Raw genomic sequence first — 22,023 nt, 5'->3', positions numbered from 1 at the left:
TATTAAGGTCTAAAATATAGTTTGTCCTATTGTTTAATAAATAATAATCTTAAATTTTAGGATTTAATTTGAAATTTTTTAAAACTTTTAAGTTAAAAAACAAATATAATATATATAAATAATTTTTTTGGTGGGATAATGGAAACGGTGAGTTTTACATGAGTTTTCCCATCAGCGCTCGGTCTGTTAACTTCGTTTCCACGAAAACCTTTTTCCTTTAGAAGTACTTTTCCGGGTTTTTCCAGTTTTGCCCTAATATATCCTATTTGGCTTATTTTCAAGCTCTCCAATTTCTCTCATTCTCGTTCATCTCTCACTGGTAAGAGCTCTCTCTCTCTCTCTTTTCCCTCTGTAACCCTAATTTCTCTCCTCTAAGCTCTCTCTTATCTAATGGGTTTTCGTTTTCTTGGTGGTTTCTTGCAGATTATCCTCAGGTACAGCAGCTCCGCCGCGAGACCCAATAGATCTGCCGCAAAGTGAGGTAATTTCATCGTCCCTCTTTCGAAATCCCCAATTTTTGTTGATTTTATCTGATTGGTTTTGTGATTTTTGATGTGATTCGACTGTGAATAGTATATATGTTTGATTTCATTGACTGTGATTTGTTATATTCAACTGGGCACTTTAATAGAGAGTATAATTTGAGTTAGAACTGAATGACGGAAAAGAATACATGTGGTTGACCCTGATTAAGGCATGGTAGAATGGGGGTGGAGGGATTTGAATGCTAGACGTTTCCGTTGGAAACACCAGGAGAGGTGCTAGTTGAGCTACAAGCTCTTTGCTGTTATTGGGTTAGACACTTTATACGTGATGAAAGTTGAATGAATGAAAATTACTGAGCTTTGAGTGTTGAACACGTACAAATTAAGGGTTTTAATAATGTACTATGTAGTATTCGGAAGCACAGAATTTGAACTTTTAAGAATTTGAATATTAAGTGCACTAGTGCGAATTTCAAGAGGAACGGAAACAATCTAGTATTATTGGTGACTTGGAATCACTTAGGTTTGTGGAATGGGGTTTCTCTAAGGTTAATTTTGAATCAAATCTGTATGGGGGTTCTATGTTTTACATCTGCGTACTTACTCTGAAACTACTTGGTCTGCTCGCTGCTGATTAGTTACTAATTCTGTACTAGCTGCTCCTTTGAGCCTCATTGGGACCAAATGCGCTTTTGTGATCAAATTTGTTTTGGTTTAAACCCTAGTAGTCTAGGCCTTACGACTCACAACCAAGGTTTTAAATACCATTCTGTACTGGCTATTAATTCTTTTGGTATAAGGAAACTCCATGTTCTGTGCCGGTTAAAATACCGGGTGACACTAGCCAGTACCATGTGTACCTATCAATTTTGAGCAATATCAGTATAAAATGTTTAAATTCAAGACCACTTGCTCTGATACCATGATAAAAAACTTAAGCTATTCGGAAAGAGTATATTTAATCATTTGACCATTCTTCTTATTGTGTGCTTGTGCGTGTTCGTGTGCGTGTGTTTTGGGTTAATGATGTTAAGATTCTCTAATGTTGGGTTTTCAAAGAAAATTGTATCAATATTATGCGTATATAGATATATATACCCCAGGGTTGGAAACATGACGTTGTGGTTTTGAAACTTTAAATTTTGAAATTATTGTTCTTTGCTCATGTATTGTTAATTTGGTACTTAGTTGTAATTCACTTTTGAGAAATTCTGATTCCATATTTCTTTAGTTAGTTGAGATGTAAAGTATGGAAGTTGTATTTCGTCAAATTAATCCTTTTTGCTTCAATAATATTTAAGATTTTTTAGTATACATCATCACTATTGGTGATTTTTATTTTATTATTATTTATTACGGAAAGTAGAATCTTATAATCCTTAATTTGATCCATGAGGCCCTCCTAATGATCCTATGTAGGATATGATTTTAGCAAACTTGTATAGGATTGCTAGTTTAGTATTTCTGTTGAATCCTTATTTGATCACTTGTCTTGAGGCAGTTAGGCTTTGATCAAAATCCCTTCATGGGGAATTTTGACAAGAATAACTAAACCCAATTTGAGGTCCTGCCTCTTGGTTACCAGCTTCACACTGGGGGGGATTGAGTGGAGCAAAGAGTGGAAAATTAAATTTAAGAACAATAAGAGAGAGTGGGAATCTCCTTTAACGATTGCGCTCTCTAAACATATGTAGTGAATGACGTGATTTGCAGATGCATGTCATGTTTTGTTGAACCACCACTAGTCATAGTGGAAAGTCGAGTAATTAAGAACAAAAAGATAGAAATCAACTCTCTGACTTATCAGGGAAAAAAAGATAGAAATTGACTCTCTTAGTAGTGCCTAAGGCCGAGCGCTTCCCTCTTGAGGTAGGGGTGGCGTGGTATTTCCACGGGAGAGGTTTATCGTGGCACACTATCATGATGACGATGATAGTGTGTAGGCGCACATTATCAAAACTATTTGGGGGGACGCCATGGCCGCTCTGCTGCTCTAGTTTTTGCAGTCTGAGCGAAGGATTGTCCCTACATTTTTCTTTCCATTTTTCTTTACTTATCAAAAAAGAAAAAAAGAAAAAAAGAAAAAGAAATTGACTCTCTAATTTTACATTGCTATTGGAATAGCTATAGTGACTTTTTGGTTTGCAGATGCATTGCATGAAATTGACTCTCTTTGTAGCGCCTAAGGCCGAGCGCTTCCCTCTTGAGGTAGGGGTGGCGTGGTATTTCCACGGGAGAGGTTTATCGTGGCGCACTATCATGATGATGATGATGATAGTGCGTAGGCGCACATTACCAAAACTATTTGGGGGAATGCCATGGCTGCTGTACTGAGTTTTTGCAGTCTGAGCGAAGGATTATCCCTACATTTCTCTTACCATTTTTCTTTACTTATCAAAAAAAGAAAATAAAAAAGAGAAATTAACTCTCTAATTTTACATTGCTATTGGAATAGCTATAGTGACTTTTTGGTTTGTAGATGCATTGCATGAAATTGACTCTTTGTTGCGCCTAAGGCCGAGCGCTTCCCTCTTGAGGTAGAGGTGGCGTGGTATTTCCACGGGAGAGGTTTATCGTGGCACACTATCATGATGATGATGATGATGATAGTGCGTAGGCGCACATTACCAAAACTATTTGGGGGATCGCCATGGCCGCTCTGCTGCTCTAGTTTTTGCAGTCTGAGCAAAGGATTGTCCCTACATTTCTCTTACCATTTTTCTTTACTTATCCAAAAAAGAAAAGAAAAAAAAAAAAAAATTGACTCTTTAATTTTACACTGCTATTGGAATACCTATAGTGACTTTTTGGTTTGCAGATGCATTGCATGTAATTGACTCACTTTGTAGCGCCTAAGGCCGAGCGCTTCCCTCTTGAGGTAGGGGTGGCGTGGTATTTCCACGGGAGAGGTTTATCGTGGCGCACTATCATCATGATGATGATGATAGTGCGTAGGCGCACATTACCAATACTATTTGGGGGAACGCCATGGCCGCTCTGCTGATCTAGTTTTTGCAGTCTGAGCGAAGGATTGTCCCTACATTTCTCTTACCATTTTTCTTTACTTATCAAAAAAAGAAATTGACTCTCTAATTTTACACTGCTATTGGAATACCTATAGTGACTTTTTGGTTTGCAAATGCATTGCATGAAATTGACTCACTTTTTAGCGCCTAAGGCCGAGCGCTTCCCTCTTGAGGTAGGGGTGGCGTGGTATTTCCACGGGAGAGGTTTATCGTGGCGCACTATCATGATGATGATGATAGTGTGTAGGCGCACATTACCAAAACTATTTGGGGGAACACCATTGCCACTCTGCTGATCTAGTTTTTGCAGTCTGAGCGAAGGGTTGTCCCTACATTTCTCTTACCATTTTTCTTTCCTTATCCAAAAAAAGAAAAAAAGAAAAAAAAGAAATTGACTTTCTAATTTTACATTGCTATTGGAATGCCTATAGTGACTTTTTGGTTTGCAGATGCATTGCATGTATTGCCTGAATCAATGCTTGTTAGTTGTTACTATAGTATAATTTTCATACTTATTGGCACTAGATGACACAAGTATGAATGCTGTCTAACCCTTTAATGCCTCTAGAATAAGGTTTTAAAGACTTATTTTGTCACAAAAGTGGTTCTTATTTGGCCATATGCATTTTGCTTGGTAATACTTTCAGCTTGTATGGCTGCTGTTACAACTTCTATTCATTTTTCCATTTTTGGTTTATGGCTCACTGAGGAAAAATATTATAAATAAAACAGCCTGTGCTTCTTCATGTCCCATTAGATTTAGAACTCTTGGATATTGTGCTCATTGGTGGGAGACATAAGAAGCTTTTGCCTTTTCTTTTTGATAATTCATTTTATTTAAATAAAAAAAACACTAAATGGAGCTAGCCTGGTATATTGGTAGCATGTAAGAGAAAAATACCTGAACAATAAAGGGAACAAAAGACTAATTCCTAAACGTTGACAAGTCTAAAAAGTCCTAGAAAGAAAAGTTAACTTGAGGCCACAATCCACTCATATTGCATTCTTGAAAACACAGTCTTCAACTTAGAAACTGAAAGTTGATGCTGTTAAAAGTCCAATTCTTTCTTGTTATATGACAGTGGTGAATTGGCTAATAATGTTTATTATCTTTCTTGAGGGATGAAATAGGTTATTTGCTGACTGCTGCTAAGTTTCCATGTTGAGACTTACTGTCTATGTAGAGAAAAGAGGCTCAATGATTTAGAAGTTGGTTCTGTTTACTGTAATAACTTGAAACTAACTAGGGCACCTAACTTTTTTATGTTTTAGTTCTTTGGCTGTGAATATGCCCTTTCATAAAGGGCTTGTTGCGATTTATGTGTATCTAATTAAATTGTTGGATTATTTTCATTTTGCAGGACTTTGTTACTTCTTAATTATCAGATATGTCGTCATCATATCTCCCAGCTACTACCGATTCAATTGCTCAGGCTTTAGAAGCCAAAGCCCCAGCTGAAGCCATCTCTATTCTCTACCGCGTAATTGAAAACCCGTCATCTTCTTCTGAAGCTCTGCGGATAAAGGAACAGGCCATCACAAATCTCTCAGATCTTCTTAGACAAGAGAATCGGGCAGAGGATCTCCGAAACCTTCTTACTCAATTGAGGCCCTTTTTCAACTTGATCCCCAAGGCAAAGACTGCAAAAATTGTTCGTGGGATAATTGATACAGTTGCTAAAATCCCAGGCACATCTGATCTCCAGATTTCCCTCTGCAAAGAAATGGTGCAGTGGACCCGTGCCGAAAAGCGTACTTTCCTACGGCAAAGAGTGGAGGCAAGGCTTGCGTCTCTTCTGATGGAAAACAAAGAGTACTCAGAAGCGTTAAATCTACTTTCAGGTTTAATTAAGGAAGTGAGAAGGCTAGATGACAAGCTTCTACTTGTGGACATAGACTTGTTGGAGAGTAAGCTTCATTTCTCTTTGAGGAATCTCCCTAAAGCCAAGGCTTCACTGACGGCTGCAAGAACTGCTGCCAATGCTATATATGTTCCCCCAGCTCAACAGGGTACTATAGATTTGCAGAGTGGGATCCTCCATGCAGAAGAAAAGGACTACAAAACTGCTTATAGTTATTTCTTTGAAGCTTTTGAAGCTTTCAATGCTCTTGAAGATCCACGGGCAGTTTTTAGTCTCAAGTATATGCTGTTGTGCAAAATTATGGTGAACCAGGCTGATGATGTGGCGGGAATAATATCATCTAAAGCTGGACTGCAGTATGTGGGGCCTGAGCTGGATGCCATGAAAGCTGTGGCTGATGCCTATTCAAAGCGCTCATTGAAGCTTTTTGAGAGTGCCCTCAGGGATTTTAAGGCTCAGCTAGAGGAAGACCCTATTGTCCACAGGCATCTCTCTTCACTTTATGACACTTTGTTGGAGCAGAATCTCTGCAGGTTGATTGAACCATTCTCAAGGGTTGAGATTGCTCATATTGCGGAGCTGATTGAACTGCCTGTTGATCACGTGGAGAAGAAATTGTCTCAGATGATTCTAGATAAGAAGTTTGCAGGAACTCTTGATCAGGGTGCTGGATGCCTTGTCATCTTTGATGATCCGAAGACTGATGCAATATACCCAGCAACACTGGAAACCATTTCAAATATTGGCAAGGTCGTGGATAGCCTCTACGTTAGGTCTGCCAAGATAATGGCATGAAGTTCTAGAGTTAGGAGGCAGTTTTCTAATTGCCACCATGTTTTCCTTGGTTTCATTCTAAAGCAACTACTGTGGCTTTTCATTTGATATGCATGCTAGATAGATTTCTTTTGTTGTTTTTAGTTAATTTATTTTTTTGGCTAATTGTTGGATCCATTTTATGCTGGAGAACATTTAGTGAACAAAATTTGCATTGGCTGATCGGTTTGTTGGATTTCATGAATAGGGATCAATTTGTAATTTTACAGAAGTTTGTCCTCGTTCTGGAGTCTATTAGTGAATTTCTTCTCTTTATAACCTTGAATCAGAATTCATCATTTCTGCAATAGCTTTAATCCAGAACCTGGTTGGTTCTTTATAACCTTCGTTCTCATTCAGCCTTTGATTTTTTAAGGGACCTATCCTAGTCCTAGAGTGAACAATTATTTATTTCTTTAATTTTTATTTTATTTTATTTTTTTTGCGTCAGTTTTCATGATAAAATCAGATGACTTAGCCTTAGTTTAGTGTTTGGTGACTTGGGTGGACATCTCTTTCCAACAAAACTTGGAAGAATAATGATAGTAGGATACAAAAGAAATCTTCACAATCTTTTCACATATGGAAAGTTGTGATACTGTGATAGAAATAACATAATATATTACTTCAAAAGTTGTGATAATATTAGGAAAAATTTGTCCATAAATATATTGAAATTAAAATTCGCGTGGTGTGTGGCTGGGGCCAATGTGCCATAGAATTATTCTTATATAGTTTGGTTTGAAGTCTGGACAGAGATGAGTTTTGTTTGCCTTCAATTATTATTGCTTCTTCAAGTTTAAGTTGTTAAGGCTATATGATAGCTATGAAATTTTGGATTCAAAATCTTTTGTCAGCATCCTAAAGCCACCCTCAAGAGATTTATTTTTGTAATAATGTGGTGTGTATGAGATGAGAGGATTATATATATTTGAGAGAATAGTCAGATACTCAAAGAATCCTAACTATCATTGTTTGTAAAGAAAAAAGTATTAGTTTCTAAATAATACACGATCATATATTATAAGATTGTTCCTCCTCTCCTCTTTTCAAAATACAAGACAATCTCTTGCAAGTAAGAATAAGTTTTTACTTCTTTTTTTGCTTTTATTTTTTAATGCTACAATTTTGATCATTTGATAATGGGTGAGTTAATCTCAATTTCATTCATATGCATTTTATTGTGTCAATTTTTCTCCTTGATGAAGTCGACAACCTTTCAAAATCAAATCTATTTTATTAATACAACATCTAAAAATGAAAAAAAAAAAAAAAAAAAGATACAACTAGTAGTTAACAAAATTTTATTTGACTTTAGGAATAAAATTAAATATAAAACCAATTATAATAGTACTTTTTTTTTTTTTTTGATAAACAAAAGTATCTAAGGCTGTGTTTGGTTCGCGTAAAATCATTTCCGGAAAATATGCTATTTTCCGGAAATGCTATTTTCCGGAAAGGAAAATGTTTTCATGTGTTTGGCTGTCACAAAATTCATTTTACGGAAAATTAATTTTGGTGTTTGGTTCGTTTAATCAGTTTACCAGAAAATACATCAAATCCGGCGAAACGCTCGTCCGACGAGTGGCCGACGAGCGTCCGACGAGCGGCGCTCGTCGATCGACGATCGCGATGGACGAGCGCGCTCGTCGATCGACGATCGCGATCGACGAACGCGCTCGTCGATCGCGCTCATCGATCGACGAGAGACGAGCGCACTCGTCGATCGCGATCGTCGATCGACGAGAGACGAGCGCGCTCGTCTGTGCTCGTCGATCGCGTCGCTCGATCGACGATCGCGATCGTCCACCGCGCCGCTCGTCGGCACGGTGCGATCGTCGGACGAGCGGCGCGATCGTCCCTCTCTCTCTCTGATCTGGGCTCTCTCTTCTCTCTCTCTCTCTCTCTCTCTCTCTCTCTTTTTCCGGAAGTCATTTGAAGGGAAAATGAAGACAGAAATCATTTTCCTTGGTCAAGGCTGAAAATTTCGGTCAACAGGAATTCAATTTCCGGAAAATAACGTTTTCCGTCACAGCCAAACGCTCCATTTTCCGGAAATTGATTTCCGGAATTCGTTTGAAGTCGAATCAAACGCACCCTAAATCTCTTCAAATATCTGAGCATATACAGTTCTCCATCTCACATACTGGACGATATTATTTTCTCATTTTCTAACAATAGAAAAACCTTCTCTTTTACAACAAAAAAAAAAAAAAAGAAGAAAACTAAAGCCTTCTACAGTGAACAGAGAATCTAGAGAGAGCTGTCCGAATTGGACGTGAACTTAAAAAATTCTCGTCCTTTTCGTGAATTTACCATTACTTTTTACTGACCCCCCCCAAAAGTCAAGAAAATCCCTAAAAAACCAAAACCAAAACACAGAGACTCACACACAACTCAACAAAAAAAAAAAAACAAAACACAACCCAACCAAACAGGACCTATCGTCAAATCAAAGCGACCGATCTCCGATCGCTCTTCAAATTCAAAGGTTAATTCATTTCCGATCTGATATTATTAACTTCAATTTCACTCTCTCTTTTTCTAAATCGATTCGATTTGAGTTACTACTGTTTACAAACTAGGGTTTCAATCTCAATAATTTTTTTTTTTTGGGTGAATTTTTTGATTTTTTGAAGTCCAGATGAGTGTGGTATTCGAAGGGTACGAGCGCCAGTACTGTGAGCTCTCTGCAAATCTCTCCAGAAAATGTAGCTCCACTGCTCTTCTTCCTCATGGAGGTACCACTCTATAATTCCCTCTTTCTTGCTACTATGTCATTTACTAAGTGTTATTGTTATAGCCCTGATTATCTTGATTGGGTATTGAATTGAATATGAATGTGTGTTGATTTTTTTTTTTTTGGCTTTTTGTCTCAGCTTTCTAAGCAAATAATCTAGATTTTTGGCTTTTAAACTTATTTTTAACAAGTTTAGCATAAAAGTTACCAAAAACTATATATATATATATATATATATATATATATAGAAATGCTATGCTAATAAGCTACCGGAAATAAGCAATTCCCAAACTGACTTTGTCAATCTGAACTACGGGATATAAAGCGATTATGAGAGCACAAATTGTAACTTGAGTACTACTTTTGGGAATAGCGAAAACGTGACCAATGCTTTCCTGTGGTTGTGACAACTATATTACCTTTTACATATAGTTTTTTTTTTTTTTGGGGTGGGGGGTGGGGTTTAGAGGGAATTAGTTTTGCTAAAAATGATTGTAGGAATAGATAACAACCTCGTTTAGTAAATGACTTAATGGATGATCATATGAACTGCTGTGTAATTGGTTGGAGTAATTGGAGCTTTGTCCTTTACCTTTAACATGATTGTTTGCATTTTTTTTTTTTTAATTTATTTTTTGAATTGTTATTTTCCTATGATCTTAGCAATTTAGGGAGTGTTCAAAAAGTATTTATTTATTATTATTATTATTTTTTAATGTGTGCTGAGTCCCACACTGGATTGTGTACTAGGTCGATCTGAAGTACATAATATAAGCAATTTATGAGAGCCCTAATTGTAACTTGGCTACTACTCTCTGGAATAGCGTAAATGTGACTAGCGCTTTCCTCTGGTTGTGACAACTATATTACTAATTAGTGGGTTTGCTAAAAAGATTGGAAGAATAGAAAACAACCTCGTATAGTTTTGCACAAAATTTTACTCCAAACTAGTTTCGAGGAAAGTTGCTTCAACCTACTATGTGGCAACCCAGTAAGCATCCATGTGCACTTTTAATGGTCGTAAATGACTTAATTAGTCATGTGATTAAGATACACATGGATGATCATATGAACCGCCATGGAATTGGTTGGAGGATTTTGGAGCTTTGTCCTTTTGCTTCAGCTTTACCATTTATATGATTTTTTTTGAAGTTTTATTTTCAAACGATCTTAACAATTGAGGGAGTGTAAAAAAAAAACATTTTATCTATTTAATAATTGATAATGCGGTATATGTTTATTTTAGCATAAATGGAATGATATTGACAAGGTTGTAAGGTATAGCAAGAAGTGGAAATTCTTGTCACATCTGAACAATCCCATGCTTTGTCTTGGAAAATGAACTCGTGTAGCATCTCCAATATGAGATGTTTGAGCTATTCTTGGTTTGATTTCTGGCATAAAGTGCTTTTGAAGCATATCAAGAAAATGGGATTTGATAAGCCTGTATGTAAATAGGTATGAATTTCTCTGGGATATAGCAATTCAATTGGGGCTAAACTAAGCAAGTTATATTTAACTGATTATGTAAGAGTTATAGAGATAGCAACATCTTTATTGAAGCTTGGTAAGTTGCAATGACGCCAGAAAATCTTTAGCAATTGCTATCATCATTTTGATAAGATAGTCCATGTAGTTGAAAGATTAACAATGAAAAATTTGCTTCTTAGGCCTTGCTAGTGTGCTTACTGCTCTCAAAATCGTTTAGGCTGAGGTGGTGATGTGGGGATTGAATGCAGTTTTATAATCAGAAAATGTAAAATATCCTTTTTTGTTGAGTATGATTTTATGAACTGGGAACCATTTTTGTGTTACTTTTGTGCAGAGCAGAAGCAACAGAAGGTTTCTGAGATTAAAGCTGCATTGGATGATGCTGATGTTTTGGTACTGTATGGAAGATTTCCATTTTATTTCCTTTGCTGAAAATTTGGTTTTTTTTCCTCTTCTTTTTTCTAAAATTTATGCATGAAACTTATTTTTTCCTGGGGCCAGATTCGGAAAATGGACCTCGAGGCAAGAAGTCTGCAACCAAGTGCAAAGGCTATGATGCTTGCTAAGTTAAGGGAATATAAATCTGATCTAAACAAGTTGAAAAGGGAATTTAAAAAAATCTCATCACCTAATGCTGATCAGGCTTCCCGTGAAGAGTTGTTGGAGTCTGGAATGGCAGATGTGCATACGGTATGTCTGGATCATGCTGCTCCCTCACTTTTCCATTGTTTTAAACTTTCACAAACTATCCCTTATTTTAAGCAAATTGTGGTTTTCTTGGTTGAAGAGTTTTGAATTATATTGGAGTTCTTCAATATGAAGATGATGATCTTTGTAACTTGTAACATTGTATATACTGTTGTATCTTTTCTAATTATTTTCTGTATAATTGTTAATTGATTTCAAAGCCAAAATTATTAATTTCTTTGTTAATATTTTAGATAAAATTGAATATAGGTTTATAAGCATCTCTGGGGCTGCATCTTTTCCTTTTCTTTCTTTTCTGCAATGGATTAGAAATATTTTTTGATAAAACAGACTAATGAGTCTAGTTGCCTGCTATTTGCTAAAATTCTTCATTTCGCTGTATGGTTTCATTGGATTTATGATTATCAGCTTGTATATGCGTTTCATGTCATTGGGCTTTGAAGCTCTGCCATTTTGAATCCTTGTCTACAATGCTTGTTCACAATCACATTCCCCAATAGGCTGTAAAATTAACACCCTTACTTTGTCAAGTCGCAGATGGTAACATGGCTTTACTAGTGTGAAAGTGTCAATTTGAATGCATATATTTTTAGATTTCTCACATTACATTTTGAATGCATTTATGTTCAGATTATCATCTTACAATTTGAATTCATATATGTTTATGCTGTCTCTCTCTCTCTAGAATGGATTGGATTTTAAAATTTAATGTTCTTTTTGTTCTCCCAATTATTAAATAATTTACCTGTCAGATGGGACGTGGATGTTTTATCTACTGTACCATTGTTTACGAATCTTTGAAGTCAATTATGGATGATAATTTCATATACAGGCTTCTACTGATCAGAGAGAGAGAATGGTAATGTCAGTAGAAAGATTGAATCAGTCAAGTGATAGAATTAAGGAGAGTAGAAGAACCATACTGGAGACAGAAGAGCTTGGTGTCTCAATCCTCCAGGATCTGCATCAACAGCGTGAGACTCTCCTACATTCTCATCAAAAGGTATGTTTTTACTTAACATTATGTTTCTACTTGTGGTTCATTGTCACTCAAACTTGAATTCTCCCCGGTTTCCCTTTCTGTCAATGGGGACCCAATTAGCAAGCCTCTATTACATACAATTCACATCTTCCAAAGGACCAAAGCATAAGTTTATACCTAATCATTGTTGTTAGGGAACCAAGTATGCTAAAATATGTACCTGATGCAGCAGCAGCAAGTGAATTTGTTGAATAATTATTATTTTCATCTTGCAGCTTCATGGGGTAGATGATGCCATCGACAAGAGTAAAAAAGTTTTAACTGCCATGTCACGTAGGATGTCAAAGAACAAATGGATGATTGGATCAGTAATTGGAGCTCTTGTTATTGCTGTCATCTTCATTCTATTTTATAAGTTTTCTCATCGTTAACTTATACTTGACTTTGTTTGGGGTACAGATGATGTTCTCCATTGCCATATTTGCTTGTTGTATATAGCATCATTAAATGTGTTTTATACATATGCTTGGTATAATTAGCAATTATATCATACTTAGTGTGCTTACCTTCTCTTAGCATTCTGTTTATGGTACATAAACATTGAATAAGTGCTCCATGCTCAACAATTGGACATTTCTTGTATGTACTTAAAAGTGTACTATAAAGCACTGATGTTAGGGGCCAAAGTCTTGTGTAGGCATCCTGTAACTGAACAAGTGAACAAAACATCTGTATTTTACTATTTTTACCGTTCTGCTGTTTCATGTGTTTTTGAGTTCTTGATCCTCTAAAGCTAATTGGTGGTCTTTTCTATCAAATTTTCATTATGTTTTTGTTTTTTGGTTCTCTAGTTCTTGGAAATATATGATTTAATTTTCTATCAAAATGGAAAAATAAAAGATCATAGGATGAATATCTTGTAGAAGTCAATGTTAAAACTGTCTTTGTTATGTAATTATGTTTTATCTTTGCACTCGTCGTTAGCCACTTTGGTTGAAAGGTGAACTCTTTTGAAAGACTTATCTTGCAAGGTTGATGTACCTCCATGTAGAATTTTTTTGTTCTCATCCTATGAAGAATGCTTTGGCCCACGAATTCCATAGCTATGGCGGATCGGCCCTAGACTTCCATCTTTACAAGAACAAGTATTACTAGGTTACACAGTGAATGGAGGAATTTGCGTGTGTGTTTATGTAGTTAACATAACACTGGAGCCGTCTGGAGGTGATCAAGACATGGAGTGTAGCGTAACAGTGGTAAAGAGGTCTGAGGAATTTGGCAATTTGCAGCTCAAAGAGCTCCCCCTGTTTATCTTTTGGTGCCAAATCTAGCACTCGGCATGTCTAGTGGCCCATTTGCCAAACTTGTGTTGGCGCTCGTACAAAAATCAAGACCCTCATTTAACACGAGATGCACACACGTACTGACCTTCATTTAGCCCTAATTTAGCTTACCAATTCAACTTTTTTCTAGGGTTATACATTAATCATCCATTTTAAAAAACTTTTTACAAGAAATTGAAAAAATTGTTAAAAAAAAAAAAAAAAACTTTTATTTTCCATAAAAAAATTTCCTAAAATGGTTAACATATGATAGTAAAACTCTTTTTTTTCACTAACTTATTGAAATGATAGATTATTAGTAGCGGACAATTACTTTTTATGAATCTACTACTAACATTTTCACTCCCAATTTACTTCAAATTTGTTACTCATTTGTAACCACGGCTGAGTGCTCATTTCGTTTAGGGTTGATTGGTATTTGGCAACTAGTTTTTGTGTTATTTAATTTCCATCCAATATTATCAAATAGAGATGTTCAGGAACAAGAATTGAGGGACGGTTTGACCCTCAACCGAAACATAATGGACCCGTGATCACCGCTACTCCTATAAAGGGTCCGAATTTGACCCGTCCGTTTCAGAGACCAAACCGGCCCGGACCCACCTACAGAGGTGTTCAAAAATATCAGCAGACCAGAGAAACGCCAAAACATTTCGTCTCCCTCCTTCCTTTCCTAACCTAACACGCTGAGAATTCATCCCAATTCTTCCAACTTATATCTATAAAAATAAATAAATAAATAAATAAACCCCCAAAAATTATTCAAATTAAAAGCAATTAAAAGTAGTGATTTTTATCTTTGGTAATCAATCAGCATGGATTCAGTGTCGTCAGTGTCGCCCACGATAGTTCTTCCTCCTCCAAGTGACCCGCTCCGCCCTCGACGACTCGTCGTTTCTTCGCTAACCACTCATCGCAAACACCACCGCATCCCTCGTTTGTTTTTATCTTCTTCTTCGAGGAGGAGGAGGAGAGTTCTTGAAGTTTCTTGTAATTGGAGAAGTAGCGGGCGATTCTCACAGCAAGAAGAAAATAGTGATGGCGATGAGGAGGAGAAGGAAAAAGAGGAAGTGGAGAGAGCACTCCACATGGACGGGACCATTCCTGGAACTTCGAACGAGTTCGTGAAACAGGTGTCGTCCCGTGCCTACGACATGCGTCGACACCTCCACCAGACCTTCGATTCCAGCAGCTATGATGGTATCCACTATACTCTTTTTTTTTCCTTCTCAATTCTCTATTTTCCTTTTTATATTTGTGCTTTATTTATAGCTACGAAGCCTGAATCATTCTTTTGTGTGTTATCTAAATGATCTTTCGCATTTACAATCATCTTCACATTTAGAAGCTAGTTTTAGAAACTTGTATGCGTTTATTAATGTCAGTTTTAAGGGGAGGAAAAATAGGGGGGGGTGAGGCTTAGGTCTACATGCACTGGACTGTTAAGATGGTGATATGTGTTCAAAAGTTGACACGCGTTATAATCTCAACGGGTCCAATGCAACTGGACATTGGACCCAAACCTCACCCCCAAAAAAAAGAACCCCACATGATTGACTACTATGGTAGGTGACACTAATAGGAAGTGTTAACTAGTCTTAAGAGCTTTTTGCATCAAAAGGTGTTAAAACCACTAAAAAGCTAATTTTAACACTTCAATCACCAAAATACATGTTATATCAACGGTGCTAAAGCTAAACAAATTTAGCAAGCAGATCAATGTTGCATGTTGCTACTAATATTTAATTCATGTGAGAGAGAGAGAGAGAGAGATATTAATATGTTTGGGTTGTTTATATTATTTTAATGAATTGTATGTAAAAATATAAGGTTTGATGTAAAGTGTATTGTAAAGTGAAGTGTTAAAATAAATAAAGTAACTTTTTGAGTTGCTGACTGCTAAAAGCTAAATTTTTTAGCACCTTTGATTTGAATGCCATGATTTTTTTACAATTCTAATCTAAGAAGCATGGACACTAGAAAGCACGGACGCGGCTGGGAGGGTGGCGCACCCGAGTTCCGACGCGGCGCGACGCGGGGCGGCGTCCGACGCGGTTGACCGCGAGTCCGGCCGCGTCTGAGTTTTTTTTTTTTTTTTTTTTCTCGGATTCGAGCCAAATCGGCTGGATTCGCGCCGACGCGGCTCGATTCGCGCCGAATCGGGCTGATTCGGCCAGAATCGGGATGTTTCAGCCATATCGGGTCGTATCGGCCGGCGACCGATACGGCTGAAACACGCCGGAAACGGCCGAAATCGGCCGAAAACGGCCGAAATTGGCCTTAAAACTCGCCGGAGCAGCCAAAATTCTGACCTCAGATGTGTTTTTTGCCTTCTTCTTTCTTTGTTTTATGAATCAAGTACATTAATGTGTTTTTTAAGAATATTTTAATAGTAAAAATATATAGAAAATATAAATAAAAATATTTTTAATAATTTTTTAATCGCCGAGTCCCGCCGCATCCGCACCCTACTTTTTCAAAAATTGCCGAGTCCCGCACCCGCACCCGCACCCGAGTCCCGAAACGCACCCGTGCTTCATAGCATGGACACGACATTGACACTGACACAACACAACACAGCACAGCTGCACGACATGCACAATAATTCTTAAAAAATTAGGACACATTAATGTGGGGAAATGACAATTTAGTTTATACTTTATATATATATATATATATATATAATTTATTTATGGGCATAGTTTATGCTAATTTTAAAATTTCAAAATAAATAAACAACCATCGAAACCTTTAAAAACATATCTAAAACAAACATTTTTTTTTTTAGAAACCCTAAGGGGGTTCTTCTAGTGGTTCCCAAGGCATCATGAAATCCATGAGGTCATGGGTTTAAAGCTTTTATAGCTAGTATCTTCAGTTTATATCAATTCCCAATGAATTCCTCTCTGTAATTACTTGGTGTGTGGGACAAAGGACAACACACACCTGAGAGAATAGTCAAGTGCTAGAAGAGCTCCAAACACCCTAGTTAGCAAATAGATAAATAACCAAAAAAAATGTATTTTATTCCCTCCCAACATGCTGTAGAAGTGTCGTGGCATGTTTGAAATGGAGATGTAGAAGGTTTTGGACTAGGATGGATGGACACCAACATGGGTACGGGTATGATACGGCAACATGAGAAAATTTTGAAAAATTATAACATGATATGTCAAATAGGACACCATTACGACATAGGTACGACACCCAAATGAAGTGTTTGTGCTTCCTAGGTCTTGGAGTGCCCATGTTTCTTAGATTCTAATTAAGTACGTTGGAATCTCATGAATTGTGGGAATTGTATTTACAAAATATGGGAGTTCTCATAGACTAAAGACTCCATAATTAGAGGATATTCCTCAATTTAAACAGACACCTCCTCCTGAGTTATAGCATGATGTGCAAGGACCCTAGCCGGTTTGTTTGCTCTAGCCATGCAAAGTTTCAAGCTCCAATCTGTAAAGCTGCATGTTAAGACTATGATGTCGACAACCATATGGCCCCATGCCAATGAAGAAGATCACAAACCATCAAGCTCTTGTTTAATCCATGGTATTCCACATTTGAAGACAGCCCTACTGATGGCTAGATCACTTGCAGAAACCACCACATCTCATAAAGCTGCAATCTTCAGCTCCATTCAGTTCTCAGACCATACAAGAGGTTTGTACCTCGTGCCAATGACTAACCCAATGTGTTTCCTAACCAAGACTCCAGCTACAGCCACCTTGGAAGAAGGCACCCCCGCATACTGCAAAGTTGAACTTACCAACCCATTACAGGGATGCAGCAATGTAAAACAACATGTGGGTGCCCAAGATTTTTAAATTCACACAATATTAGTTAACTAAATACCTATAATATTGGTAATCCTGAAAATTTTAAATTCCTACCAACTGAACACGAATTGGTACTTTGATGTTGGATTGGACTCGGAAGCTATTGGTGTGAGATGTTACTGCGTATTTGCAAGTAATGATGCTAAATGTGTTTGTTTGGTGGAGAAAACTAAATGTGCAATCTGCTTAGATGCATGATATCTCTTATATGTTTTTTTTTTTTAAGGTAAACAGTCTTATAAGTTACAGGTACATGGTGATACATTTGGATTTAGATATTTCCATATACTTGCGATTGGATTGACTAATTATTGTTGTCCAAGCCATACCAAAAGTCTTTGGACTCAGTTGGATAGACCTGCTTTTAGTACTCTCTATAATATGTTTTTTCTAGAGCGTTAGTTCATTTGGCATCAGCAGCTGTCTGATATGTGGCTTAACGGTAAAATATTTAATTATTCATAGGAGTATTTAAATACATCTGCATCTTTTTTATGTCTATTGAACATTCAATATTTGTGGTTGAGAAATATCATTATTAGTCATATTGTGCTCTTATCTGTTTCTATTTCTTATTTGAGTATTCCAAGTGTTACTCATCTTTCATAGTTCAAAGTATTACATTGGTATGTTCTGTGATATGCTTTATTTCATGAGGCTTGTCATTCTGTTCATATATAATGTCATATTTGTTTTTCGATGTAAAATGCTTCTCATTTTCTGTCATTTTTACTCTTGTACAGTACTGGAGGCCAATCCGTGGAGGGAAACTTCAAAGCCAGTCTATGTACTCACCCACCAGGAAAACCAATTATGCACAATGAAAACCCGGAGAAATCGCAGGTATCTTATGGTTTGATGTTTGACTTTCTTTTGGATGATTGTCACTTTTGACTGAATAAATTGGTTTATTTGTTTTTTTCTCCCCTGTAACAGTGAAGTTGAAAGGGAGCTTGGCTTATTGTTTTCCAAGGGAGGAAAGTGGAGGTCTGGAATTGGTAATCAGGCTAAACAGTCAAAAACCGGGACAAAGTTTCAGATGCTTGTGGAGGATATTAGGGAGGGAGTGCTCGTAAGTGGTTAAGCTTTTATTTTTGAATACTTCTTGTGCTGGAACAATATTTGTGAACACGGAGATATGAGTAAGCACGCTATTATTTGTGTGTAACTGCAAATGCGTAGTTTGAGTTACCCTTGCTAACTTGTCTACAGTTTAATTATAAGTCTACCACCACCATTTCTGTTACTAATAATCCACATGTCCCTGTTGGACCCCTTAAAACATTTATAGACATAACACTTGAGTCACCACATACCATGCCAATTTCTAGTGCGAATGGTTCAATGCAGGCTAGTTTCTTTATACTCTTTGATCTTCTCTGCTAGCTTGTTCAATAACTTGTTTGTCATTGCAGGTATTTGAAGATGAAAAGGAAGCTGCAAGATATTGTGACTTACTGCAAGGCGGAGGTAAAGGTTGTGAAGGCGTTGCAGAGATAGAAGCCTCATCAGTAAGAAACAGACAAATCTTCAAATTTTGCAAAACAATTGATCCTTTTGTAACATGCTTTCTAAATTATCTGCAGGTATTTGATCTTTGCCAGAAAATGAGGGCTCTCGCAGTTCTGTTCCGTCGAGGAAGGACCCCTCCTCTACCTCAAAGCCTTGAGCTTAACCTGAAGGCCAAGAAGCGGTCTCTTGAAGACACTGAGGATGTGGTATGAAGTTCCTCTACTTGGAAGAATGTGGACAAGAAATTGTGATTGAACACCGTAACATAAGTTCTTTAGCTGGATCTATAGTATATAATACTCATTTTAGCTTTCTCAAAGAATGAAAAAAAAATGTAGTATATAGTATTTACTAATTTGTAATTTAATTATAGAACTGAAATAAATTTGTATATGTTGGTTTCTCTTCAAAGCTAATGATAAATCCACATTTAAAACAAGTTGAAGTAATGTCCATGGGGTGTCTACTTGATCAAATCTGACTTGTATCTTTCAGGCTGTAACTTGAGCTTGAATCTTAAACTTCAGTGTGATATCTGTAATCTTGAGTGCATGAGCTGCAGGTGCGGGCTTGAATGAATGACAGAGGGCTGCCCATGACCTGGTGGTTGCAATGGCTGCAGCCTGATCATTAAGAAGAGAGGCTTCTTAAAAGACCGAAATTCAAACCTGGATGATCGGTGCTGCCCAGGTTTGAATTTTGGTTTTTCAAGAAGCCGTGGGAGAAAGAAGGCATAGCCAAAGGTTAAAATTAAGCAATTGCATATGTGAGGGGTATCATATACATTTGTTACATACGTTTTTTTTTCAATTTGAACTACATAAAGTACTAAAGATGGCCTAATAAATGATAAAATATTCATATAAAAAACATTTTTTGTTCCAATTTTTTCTAGATCTTTTAAAAATAAAAAATAAAAAATAAAAATCCAAGACTAAGTTTGCCTTCTATTTTTGGGTAAGGGATGTATTTCACCGGAGGGTTTTTATTTTTTAAAATTTTTTCAACAAGTGGAGAATGGGGGATTTGAATCCAAATTCAAGATATAGGAGTCCTGGTCATGGAAAGTTAATTCCTATGTTTCCTTTTTTATTTGTGTGAATCAAGTAAATAGTTAGGGAGATTTGACCTTCTAATTGAACAAAATAGGGAGAATATTTTCAGTATGTTGACGAACCCATTGGGTACAAATAAATACAAGTATATTTGATGAAATAAAGAAAAAGGGATCCATGATTCATGGGATTACACAAATTAAGGATCACATGAATCATATGGGGATTATACAGATCAAGTAGTGACAAAATGGGATGGTGGCTGAGTTGTAGTTTCCTTGTAGGAGTTGTCAACTTGTGGGCTGGAGCTTGTACAAGGAAAGTTATCTGCTGCAATAACTGTCTGCCCTGTCCATGTTATACAATCAGCTTATGTTATGGATTCTTTGTCTCTAGCACTAATCTTACCTCATAAATAGGGGCAAAAGGGGTATTAGTATTGGACTTGGTATATATGTCACTCTAGCCCGCTAGGCTTGGCCTAGTATACTGTGTTGTAGTACACTTCTATTTCTTATACTTCACACATACTATGCTTATATAAGACTCTATATTGTACAGTGTTACACACATAATAGTTGTTATTGAGTTAGGCCTAGTGTACTATACTTGTAGTACACTTATATTACTTGTACTTCACATATACTTGTACACGGTACAATAGAGAGTTATATAGGCATAATACGTGTAAAATATGAGTGTACTACAAATACAGTACACTAGGCTTGGACTAGACTGATGTATATACACAGCTAAATTTTTGCCAATAAATCTTGAAACCATTCAGCAGTTGGTGGTTTGTGGTTGTGGCTAGCCAAACTAAATGTGAACTACAATGCCTAGCCAAATATAGGTGGCACTATAGCTTAATAAAATTAGTATTATTATTATTATTATTATTTTGCAACATCTAAATCTCTCACACACTCTCTCATCAATTTCTCTTTTTCATTATTGACATGAACGGGTTATAAAGGGTCATATTGAGGTGCAGAAGGCGACATGGTGAGGTAGGGCATGGCCATGGGGTGTAGGAGGTGTGGTCGTGGTCGCGGTCGTGGTCGTAGGACTGTTGTGTCTGTTTCACGGCGTCAGTCTCAACGAGTTTGGTAGGGGTGGAGGTTGTTGGTTCTCTCATGATCAAGGTTGCTAATGGTGGAGGTATTAAACTATTAATATTAATGTTTAAGAATGAGGTTTATGACTTTGCAGTGGTTTTGGCTTGAGATTTATATTCTAGTTCCAAACTTCCAATACTTTTCCATTCATTTCCAATATTGATCGGGAAACACCATGAGCAGGAGGATGTTGATGTCCAAAATTTGAAGTGAAATTTTTATTTACTTATTCCTAGTGGTCTTGGGAAAAGAAGACTGAAAATAAGAAGACATTTGTTAATGGATATTCTTATACACTTGTTAAATGAGTTTTAGAGGGTTTGACTTATCTTTGGTACTTTTTTAATTGAAATATCTTTTTATTTTAATGAAAAACTGTCACATTATCCATTAATGAAATAAAAGATGGAGATTAAAATTCACTACTACTTGTCATAGTGTATTTAAAGTAAAAATAAATTTTCAGTTAAAAAAGTACTAGAAATAAGCCAAACCCAATTTTAGAAGGGTTTGACCTACATTGAAAAATAACAAAAGTTAATAAAAATATGGACTTTAAATAAAAAGCAACTCAAGGGTTAATAAAAAGTTAACAAGTGACATTATGTGCTTGTTTGTTTCAACTTTACCAACCCAAAAAGCCCGTATTGAAGAAAGTAAATACAAAAAGCCCGTTTGGTTAGATATAAAATGCAACTTTTTGGAAAAAGTTGACTTTTGGGTTTTTAAAGAGAATGCGCAACGCCATAAAGAAGCTCAAAGGTGCATTTTGGAAAAAACCTGTATGTGTTGATTTATATCCGTTGGACTCACAGGGCAATTACCAAATTACCCTTCAATAAACCAGAAGATGTCCTCAGTTCTCACGCTCAGATTCATCATTCCTCTCATCTCATCTCTTTGCTCTACCCTTTGCCCTGAAATTCACTCTCACGCCATCCTCTCTTCTCTCTGCTCTGCCCTCTCCGTACTGCTACAAGCCGCTCCGTGGTAAAATTCTCTCTTGCCTTTGACATGGTATTGAGCCAACTTCGTTTGATGAGAATCAA

General features: G+C 36.7%; 3 protein-coding genes across 4 annotated transcripts; all 3 read left to right on the top strand.

Moving 5' to 3' along the window:
- The first annotated feature begins 188 nt into the window (after positions 1-188).
- On the top strand, positions 189-6,485 carry LOC115978796 (26S proteasome non-ATPase regulatory subunit 11 homolog). Its single transcript, XM_031100666.1, has 3 exons — positions 189-319; positions 424-481; positions 4,873-6,485. Exon 3 carries the CDS (start codon positions 4,900-4,902, stop codon positions 6,166-6,168), a length of 1,269 nt encoding a protein of 422 aa, XP_030956526.1. The 5' UTR covers positions 189-319; positions 424-481; positions 4,873-4,899; the 3' UTR covers positions 6,169-6,485.
- Positions 6,486-8,411: 1,926 nt separating this feature from the next.
- Positions 8,412-12,885, top strand: LOC115978794 (vesicle transport v-SNARE 12-like). 2 transcript variants are annotated; one of them, XM_031100665.1, is made up of 6 exons: positions 8,412-8,677; positions 8,826-8,927; positions 10,752-10,810; positions 10,919-11,107; positions 11,958-12,128; positions 12,383-12,885. In XM_031100665.1, the coding sequence occupies exons 2-6, from the start codon at positions 8,831-8,833 to the stop codon at positions 12,536-12,538; spliced, it is 672 nt and encodes a 223-aa protein (XP_030956525.1). In that variant the 5' UTR covers positions 8,412-8,677; positions 8,826-8,830; the 3' UTR covers positions 12,539-12,885. The 2 variants fall into 2 exon arrangements, with proteins under 2 accessions (XP_030956525.1, XP_030956524.1); XM_031100664.1 differs by having other exon boundaries at positions 8,413-8,677; positions 8,831-8,927.
- A 1,209-nt stretch (positions 12,886-14,094) lies between these two features.
- Positions 14,095-19,240, top strand: LOC115978819. The gene is made up of 5 exons (XM_031100698.1): positions 14,095-14,650; positions 18,033-18,132; positions 18,226-18,361; positions 18,705-18,800; positions 18,876-19,240. Exons 1-5 carry the CDS (start codon positions 14,266-14,268, stop codon positions 19,011-19,013), a joined length of 855 nt encoding a protein of 284 aa, XP_030956558.1. The 5' UTR covers positions 14,095-14,265; the 3' UTR covers positions 19,014-19,240.
- Positions 19,241-22,023: the final 2,783 nt, after the last annotated feature.

The sequence above is a fragment of the Quercus lobata genome, chromosome 3 (genome assembly GCF_001633185.2).
Source record: "Quercus lobata isolate SW786 chromosome 3, ValleyOak3.0 Primary Assembly, whole genome shotgun sequence".
Taxonomy (NCBI): domain Eukaryota; kingdom Viridiplantae; phylum Streptophyta; class Magnoliopsida; order Fagales; family Fagaceae; genus Quercus; species Quercus lobata.
Note: the sequence above shows the minus strand (reverse complement) of the source record. Positions and strands in the feature narration are given on the sequence as shown.